This window comes from Pempheris klunzingeri, chromosome 20 (genome assembly GCF_042242105.1).
Source record: "Pempheris klunzingeri isolate RE-2024b chromosome 20, fPemKlu1.hap1, whole genome shotgun sequence".
Classification (NCBI taxonomy): Eukaryota; Metazoa; Chordata; class Actinopteri; order Acropomatiformes; family Pempheridae; genus Pempheris; species Pempheris klunzingeri.
This window is the reverse complement of record NC_092031.1, coordinates 972,093-981,251: the sequence shown is the minus strand read 5'-3', so window position 1 is coordinate 981,251 and position 9,159 is coordinate 972,093. Positions and strand designations below refer to the sequence as shown.

At 54.8% G+C, this 9,159-nt stretch overlaps 1 protein-coding gene and 1 long non-coding RNA gene across 2 annotated transcripts; one reads left to right on the top strand and one right to left on the bottom strand.

The window, feature by feature from the left end:
- Positions 1 to 3,422: 3,422 nt before the first annotated feature.
- On the bottom strand, positions 3,423 to 4,234 carry LOC139219376 (uncharacterized). The gene is made up of 3 exons (XR_011585719.1): positions 4,161 to 4,234; positions 4,019 to 4,077; positions 3,423 to 3,459 (listed from the first exon to the last, which is right to left on the bottom strand). It is a non-coding gene; the product is annotated as an uncharacterized lncRNA (long non-coding RNA).
- A 2,520-nt stretch (positions 4,235 to 6,754) lies between these two features.
- On the top strand, positions 6,755 to 9,159 carry LOC139220100 (proteoglycan 4-like). The gene is made up of 3 exons (XM_070852170.1): positions 6,755 to 6,784; positions 6,868 to 6,926; positions 7,025 to 9,159. The coding sequence occupies exons 1-3, from the start codon at positions 6,762 to 6,764 to the stop codon at positions 9,157 to 9,159; spliced, it is 2,217 nt and encodes a 738-aa protein (XP_070708271.1). The 5' UTR covers positions 6,755 to 6,761.

The following is a 9,159-nucleotide window of genomic DNA, read 5'->3' as shown; positions in this document are numbered from 1 at the left end:
AAATGTTTTTGAGGACAAAAGTCTGAATTGTATCTGTGTTCTCTCCCCAGACGACACCGGTCACCGTCAGCTGAGATGTCAGGTGACATTTACTCACCACGAGCAACATCAAGACGTGTCGAGAGTTCATGGCCAAACCAACAGAACAACATCACAGAGCGGCTGCTGCTGTTCTGTACTAACCGACTGTCACACTATGAAACAGGTTTGTAGAATAAGACGAACGCTGTCACACACACACACACACACCTGTCCACGCTTCACAGGTGGAGCGCTGAGATCACCACTGGACCCAGATGGAGAGGTCAGAGCTGATTAACATTCAGCTTCCTGCCAGACAGACAGAGAGGATGAAGGGAAGTCACAGACAAAGACAGATAAATGAAGCCTTCGCATGAGAAATTTAAGTTTTTAATCACGTCCGGCGCTGCGGTTAAAGTCTGACGACAGCTTGTGCAACTTCCTCTTCCTCAGTTTGATGGACTGTAATCTCCCCCCAGGTTTACAGGTGCAAGATGAGCAGCAGCTTTCCAAATAGTCTACATCCTTCTACCCATAATCCTTTGTGACTTGGGCACACATCTTGAAATATGTTTCTCGAATTATCTGCGTTAGTACTGAGGAGAAGAGCTGAGAATCACTGCGTCGACCTTCACAGCCATTAAATTAGATTCAGTCACGTTTTGAAGCTTCAAGTTTGCCTTTATGGCCGCCGCCATCTTGGGTTTTTGGAGACAGAAGTGATGATTCCACAAAGACCTCCTCTGATTGGTCAGTGAGGTAGCAGCCCCACCCCCTCTTCCTGGTGTAGCTTTAAGGCTTCACTGTTCACACCCAGGAGACACCGACACTTCTTTATGTGGAAGAGTTTAAGGCACATTAGACATCCCTGCAGTAGCTGCAAGCCTCTGCCAAGCTGGATTTGGTCAGTGTTGGTAAACGGAGACGTTATGTTAACTAGCACAGGGAATTAGTTGACTGAACAGTGTGCGATTGAGTCGATGGAAGGCCAACAAGGTAAATCCACCTTGACATTAGCTCATTATGGAAAGGATCCCTACAGAGAGAGACCTGGAAGATCCTTTTGGTTTAACCACAAACAGCACACACACCAGACTACATTCACTAAAACAGGGATTTTAGAGAACAGGACACAGGAGCTGCTGTACAAATAGAGTTTTGCATCTTGAACTCCAAAAAGACCCAAGACTCAGTTTGAAAAAGTACTGGTTGTAGCAGGTGTCTGTTTGTAGGTTCACATTACTGTGTTCCATTGAAAGTGACTTACTTTGTTCAGTGATCAAATCAATAGTCCCATTTAAAATCTGTCCAAGTTGAGTCCTTGAGGATCATTTTGCCATGAAAGCTGAGCTTTCAAGTCTAAAGCAGAGTGACCAACCCTCAGCTGAGTTCAGACCAGATGAGTGTTTTACCTTCAGAAAAAGTTGCAGGACGACTGAATTACAGATCATGTTTTAATATCAGATGGAAACAAGATGACAAAATCCACAAAGTCCTCGTGGTCAGATTTAAGACGCCAGCATGGAAACGTTCCAGGAGGCCGGAGCTTCGTCACCAAGTTCATTCTGCAACACAAGAGGACCGAGGTTAGTCATGAATCAGCCTTTACAGGAAGGCCAAAGCTTTAGGGTGACATTTTACCTCCTTAGATCTTCACACCCTGGACAGGGTAACCAGAGGAACCCTTCTTGGTGCTCATGATGGCGTTTGAGGGAGAGACGGGCGCTTCATTGTACTCTGGGGAGTATTTGGCGTGGGACAGGACTTCTCTGGCTCGCTGGAAGCTCCTTCTGGACTGGATGATGTAGGATGAAGACGGCAGAGGTGACGTGATGGTCTGGTCGGAGGAGCTGGCTCCACCCACAGACTGCTGGTGCCACTGGGACGGGTTTCCATCAGGAAGAAGCACAAAGCTTGAAGGGGCCGGTCCAAAGTCAGAGACCACTGGGCCCTTGGGGTAGGTCGGTGCTGGGTCCTTGGGGTAGGTCGGCGCCGGTCCAAAGTCAGAGACTGCCGGGCCCTTGGGGTAGGTCGGTGCTGGGTCCATGGGGTAGGTCGGTGCCGGTCTAAAGTCAGAGACCACTGGGCCCTTGGGGTAGGTCGGCGCTGGTCCAAAGTCAGAGACTGCCGGGCCCTTGGGGTAGGTCGGCGCCGGTCCAAAGTCAGAAACTGCCGGGCCCTTGGGGTAGGTCGGTGCCGGTCCAAAGTCAGAGACTGACGGGCCCTTGGGGTAGGTCGGCGCCGGTCCAAAGTCGGGAGTCACTGGGCCCTTGGGGTAGGTCGGCGCCGGTCCAAAGTCAGAGACTGCCGGGCCCTTGGGGTAGGTCGGCGCTGGTCCAAAGTCAGAGACTGCCGGGCCCTTGGGGTAGGTCGGCGCCGGGTCCTTGGGGTAGGTCGGTGCTGGGTCCATGGGGTAGGTCGGCGCCGGTCCAAAGTCAGAGACCACTGGGCCCTTGGGGTAGGTCGGCGCTGGTCCAAAGTCAGAGACTGCCGGGCCCTTGGGGTAGGTCGGCGCCGGGTCCTTGGGGTAGGTTGGTGCTGGTCCAAAGTCAGAGACTGACGGGCCCTTGGGGTAGGTCGGCGCCGGTCCAAAGTCGGGAGTCACTGGGCCCTTGGGGTAGGTCGGCGCCGGTCCAAAGTCAGAGACTGCCGGGCCCTTGGGATAGGTCGGTGCTGGGTCCATGGGGTAGGTCGGCGCCGGTCCAAAGTCAGAGACCACTGGGCCCTTGGGGTAGGTCGGTGCCGGGCCAAAGTCAGAGACGACTGACGGGCCCTTGGGGTAGGTCGGTGCCGGGCCAAAGTCAGAGACCACTGACGGGCCCTTGGGGTACGTCGGCGCTGGGTCCTTGGGGTAGGTCGGTGCTGGTCCAAAGTTGGGAGTCACTGGGCCCTTGGGGTAGGTCGGCGCTGGGCCAAAGTCGGGGGTCACTGGGCCCTTGGGGTAGGTCGGCGCTGGGCCAAAGTCGGGGGTCACTGGGCCCATGGGGTAGGTCGGCGCTGGTCCAAAGTCAGAGACTGTCGGGCCCTTGGGGTACGTCGGTGCTGGTCCAAAGTCAGAGACTGTCGGGCCCTTGGGGTACGTCGGCGCCAGGTCCTTGGGGTAGGTCGGCGCTGGTCCAAAGTCAGAGACTGCAGGGCCCTTGGGGTAGGTCGGCGCCGGTCCAAAGTCAGAGACTGCAGGGCCCTTGGGGTAGGTCGGCGCCGGTCCAAAGTCAGAGACTGCAGGGCCCTTGGGGTAGGTCGGCGCCGGTCCAAAGTCAGAGACTGCAGGACCCTTGGGGTAGGTCGGCGCCGGGCCAAAGTCAGAGACTGCAGGACCCTTGGGGTAGGTCGGCGCCGGGCCAAAGTCGGGGGTCACTGGGCCCATGGGGTAGGTCGGCGCTGGTCCAAAGTTGGGGACTGCCGGGCCCTTGGGGTAGGTTGTATCTTTGCTCCCAGCTGTTTTTGGGTCTGCGTAGCCAGAGGGGGGAAACAGAGCCTCATTGACGGGGCTGTAAGCTGCCCAAAATGGATCCATGGCAGAGTTTCCAGTGCCAACAGGAGTCTTCTTCCCAGAGTCGACAGGAGGGCTGACGTAGGCGGCGCTCCGGATCTGGACTCCAGGAGTAGCAGAGTCTTTGCCAGAGCTGGAATCATAAGTCACAATGAACCCATTTGGCTTATAACTCCGAGGGAAGGCAGCAGCCACACTGGGAGCTCCCAGACCGGACAGGGACTGATTTACGGTGGCAGAACCGGCCTGCTGGGGGGCCGCTTCAGGCTGCTGGGACACCAGAGGAGGACTTGGAGCAGATCCAGAGCCCCCGGGTACCGTGGAGGGATCTCTGTGGTCTGGACAGAAAGATCAGGTTACAGTGAAGAAGCTTCTGCAGCCAAAACAAGCGTCAGCCTGAAGTTCTTGACGTACTTTGGTGGTTTGTCAGAAGCAGCCAGGACAGCAGGTGACGGTTTAAAGGAACGTTTGTTGGACTTTTGGATAAAAATCACTTCAACTCACCTCCAGCTGCAGGAAAACAGGCACCGCTGCTGATTAACAGCAGACAGATCCAACAAACCCTGTCAGGCAGAGACAGAAAGACCGGTTAGTTAAACGGAGACCATATTGACACACAGAGTGAAAACAGAGCCGATCGATTCACCTTAAAGAGAGTCCGAACACCATGTTTGAGCCGCAGAAGCTCGTCCTCGGCAGCCTGGTGAAGGTTTGTGGTCCGAAGCTTTGTGCTGTGAGCTGCATTCGGCTCCTCTGCTCTTATATTGGTGCTGCACACTGATCGGCCTCATTAAGGACACCTGGAGCCCCGTCAGCCACACGGAGGAGGAGCCGGGGGTCAAGTTTTCTGTATAAGATCCTGGTCTGAGTAATAACTTCTAACTGTAGCCGTCAGATTAATGTTGTGTGGCTCAGAGAACATTATCTGGAAAGTCTGACGCCACATTCTGTGGTAAAATATCATGAAATATACCAGACGGCACAAAGTGATTCACAATAAATCAAACTAAGTAATCAGACAGATTAACAGATTAAAAGTCAAAGCAAACAGAAGAGGCTTCTGTATAGTTCTGGTAAATATGTTTACTCACCTTCTTACTGAGGGTTTGGTGAGAGGGTTCAAATTTAATTCAAGTTTAAAATCCACAAATACACACAAACTACAGGTGGTGAGTTTGAAGTCTGATTGTTCTGCAGCACAGTTATTTTTCTGTCAGCGCTGAAGTGCAAAAAACTGTTATTAAAGATGTGATTTAACATGATTAAATAGTTTGATTAATAAAGAGGGTGATAAATGAGGACCAGCAGGTTTGTGGTGCAGGAGCGCTAAATCCTCCACACTGGTCCTTTAAATAAATCTTCCATTTTACTGATGTAGGTAAATCAGACTCATGAGGCTCATCAGACGCCTGCTGAGTTCTGTTTCTTGATTCTCTGATTCATATTTCTGAGCATCATCTGCAGACTCAGTGTGGTGAAATCGGCGCTGCCTGAACACCCCGAGGGGGATAAACCCTCTGATGGACCAGACTGAGCCGAGGCAGCTTCAGGCGGCCAATGAAAGAGGCTCCGGCACAATCGCGGCCTTCTTCTCCCCGGAGATGAAAGAGGAGTGTGTGGTGGAAACAGCTCTGGTGTTTGCTGTCTGATCCGCTCCCCTTCGACCTTTGACCTCGCCGCCGTCCTCGCTTCGCCGAACAAAAGCTTCAAACAGCGAAGTGGCTGCGAGCAGGAGACACTTAGTGTCCTGCTGCACTCGACTCAGAGAGAAAACCCTGCAGAGCATCGATCAGCGTTTGTTGTAACTCCTCTGATTGGAGCAGCAGCAGACGCTCAAGTGACCGTTTAGACCTGCAGGGTCATGTGACCGATGGATGTGATCGATCTGCTGCAAACACGTCTGATCACTGTTTGTGACGTGTGTCTGTATTTTATTTTGTCCTCATTTATCACCCTCTTTATTAATCAAACCAGAAAAATAACTGTGCTGCAGAACAATCAGACTTCAAACCCACCACCTGAAGTTTGTGTGTATTTGTGGATTTTAAACTTGCACACTTTCCTTCACATCACATATCAACAACACAACCCGGTCAGCCTACTTCCACCTGCGTAACATCAACCGCCTGCGCTCACCCCTCACTCCACCGCCATTCTGGTTCACAGCTTAGTCACTTCCCGACTCCACTACTGCAACTCCCTTCTGTTCGGTCTCCCCCAAAAAACCCTCCATAAGCTTCAACTGGTCCAGAACTCAGCAGCTCACATCCTCTCTAGGACACCTTCCACTCATCACATCACACCTGTCCTGCAGCAGCTCCACTGGCTCCCCATCACACAACGCATCCAATACAAAGTCCTGCTTCACACATACAAAGCCATCCACACCCTCGCCCCTCCATACCTCTCTGACCTCATTCACGTCTCTGTACCTGCCTCTCCTCTTCCTCTGTCCATCTCTCTGTCCCCTCTGCTCGCCTCGTCACCATGGGGAGCCGAGCATTCAGCCGCTCCAGTTATGGAACTCACTCCCCCCTGACCTCCGCAACACTGACTCCTTACCTCCAAAACCAGACTCAAACCCATCTCTTCACACTCTCCTGCTCCCTCTGATCATTTTGCACTGTTTCTGTATTTCATTGTTTGTTTTTACACCTGTTTTACTTGTTGTGCTGTACTTTTATTTGTATTCTGTACGGCGACCTTGTGAGCCTTGAAAGGCGAACTAAAAATAAAATGTATTATTATTATTATTATTAAATTTGAACCCTCTCACCAAACCCTCAGTAAGAAGGTGAGTAAACAGATTTACCAGAACTATTCCTTTAAAGCTAAAGCAAACAGAAGCTTCTTCTCTTTTCTTTGACTTTTAATCTGTTAATCTGTCTGATTACTTAGTTTGATTTATTGTGAATCACTTTGTGCCGTCTGGTATATTTCATGATATTTTACCACAGAACGTAGCGTCAGACTTTCCAGATAATGTTCTCTGAGCCACACAACGTTAATCTGACGGCTACAGTTAGAAGTTATTACTCAGACCAGGATCTTGTACAGAAAACTTGACCCCCGGCTCCTCCTCCATGTGGCTGACGGGGCTCCAGGTGTCCTTAATGAGGCCGATCAGTGTGCAGCACCAATATAAGAGCAGAGGAGCCGAATGCAGCTCACAGCACAAAGCTTCGGACCACAAACCTTCACCAGGCTGCTGAGGACGAGCTGCTGCGACTGAAACTGCGGCTCAAACATGGTGTTCGGACTCTCTTTAAGGTGAATCGATCGGCTCTGTTTTCACTCTGCGTGTCGATATGACCTCCATTTAACTAAGCGGTCTTTCTGTCTCTGCCTGACAGGGTTTGTTGGATCTGTCTGCTGTTAATCAGCGGCGGTGCCTGTTTTCCTGCAGCTGGAGGTGAGTTGAAGTGATTTTTATCCAAATGGTCCTTTAAACCATCACCATCCATTTTGGGCGGCTTACAGCCCCGTCAACAAGACTGTTTCCCCTCTCAGGTGGAAGCAAAGATACAACCTACCCCAAGGGCCCAGTGGTCTCTGACTTTGGACCAGCGCCGACCTACCCCATGGACCCAGCGCCGACCTACCCCAAGGGCCCAGTGGTCTCTGACTTTGGACCGGCGCCGACCTACCCCAAGGGCCCAGTAGTCTCTGACTTTGGACCAGCGCCGACCTACCCCATGGACCCAGCGCCGACCTACCCCAAGGGCCCAGTGGTCTCTGACTTTGGACCAGCGCCGACCTACCCCATGGACCCAGCGCCGACCTACCCCAAGGGCCCAGTGGTCTCTGACTTTGGACCGGCGCCGACCTACCCCAAGGGCCCAGTAGTCTCTGACTTTGGACCAGCGCCGACCTACCCCATGGACCCAGCGCCGACCTACCCCAAGGGCCCAGTGGTCTCTGACTTTGGACCGGCACCGACCTACCCCAAGGGCCCAGTGGTCTCTGACTTTGGACTGGCACCGACCTACCCCAAGGGCCCAGTGGTCTCTGACTTTGGACCAGCGCCAACCTACCCCATGGACCCAGCGCCGACCTACCCCAAGGGCCCAGTGGTCGCTGACTTTGGACCAGTGCCGACCTACCCCATGGACCCAGCGCCGACCTACCCCAAGGGCCCAGTAGTCTCTGACTTTGGACCAGCGCCGACCTATCCCAAGGGCCCAGTGGTCTCTGACTTTGGACCAGCGCCGACCTACCCCAAGGGCCCAGTGGTCTCTGACTTTGGACCGGCGCCGACCTACCCCATGGACCCAGCGCCAACCTACCCCAAGGGCCCAGTGGTCTCTGACTTTGGACCGGCGCCGACCTACCCCAAGGGCCCAGTGGTCTCTGACTTTGGACCGGCACCGACCTACCCCAAGGGCCCAGTGGTCTCTGACTTTGGACCGGCACCGACCTACCCCAAGGGCCCAGTGGTCTCTGACTTTGGACCGGCACCGACCTACCCCAAGGGCCCAGTGGTCTCTGACTTTGGACCGGCACCGACCTACCCCAAGGACCCAGCACCGACCTACCCCAAGGGCTCAGTGGTCTCTGACTTTGGCCCGGCACCGACCTACCCCAAGGACCCAGCACCGACCTATCCCAAGGGCTCAGTGGTCTCTGACTTTGGCCCGGCACCGACCTACCCCAAGGGCCCAGTGGTCTCTGACTTTGGACCAGCGCCGACCTACCCCATGGACCCAGCACCGACCTACCCCAAGGGCCCAGTGGTCTCTGACTTTGGCCCAGCGCCGACCTACCCCAAGGACCCAGCACCGACCTACCCCAAGGGCCCAGTGGCCTCTGACTTTGGCCCGGCGCCGACCTACCCCAAGGGCCCAGTGGTCTCTGACTTTGGCCCGGCGCCGACCTACCCCAAGGGCCCAGTGGCCTCTGACTTTGGCCCGGCGCCGACCTACCCCAAGGGCCCAGTGGTCTCTGACTTTGGCCCGGCGCCGACCTACCCCAAGGGCCCAGTGGTCTCTGACTTTGGCCCGGCGCCGACCTACCCCAAGGGCCCAGTGGCCTCTGACTTTGGCCCGGCGCCGACCTACCCCATGGACCCAGCGCCGACCTACCCCAAGGGCCCAGTGGCCACTGACTTTGGCCCGGCGCCGACCTACCCCATGGACCCAGCGCCGACCTACCCCAAGGGCCCAGTGGTCTCTGACTTTGACCCGGCACCGACCTACCCCAAGGGCCCAGTGGCCACTGACTTTGGCCCGGCGCCGACCTACCCCATGGACCCAGCGCCGACCTACCCCAAGGGCCCAGTGGCCACTGACTTTGGCCCGGCGCCGACCTACCCCAAGGACCCAGCACCGACCTACCCCAAGGGCCCAGTGGTCTCTGACTTTGGACCGGCCCCTTCAAGCTTTGTGCTTCTTCCTGATGGAAACCCGTCCCAGTGGCACCAGCAGTCTGTGGGTGGAGCCAGCTCCTCCGACCAGACCATCACGTCACCTCTGCCGCCTTCGTCCTACATCATCCAGTCCAGACGTGGCTACCAGCGAGCCAGAGAAGTCCTGTCCCACGCCAAATACTCCCCAGAGTACAATGAAGCGCCCGTCTCTCCCTCAAACGCCATCATGAGCACCAAGAAGGGTTCCTCTGGTTACCCTGTCCAGGGTGTGAAGATCTAA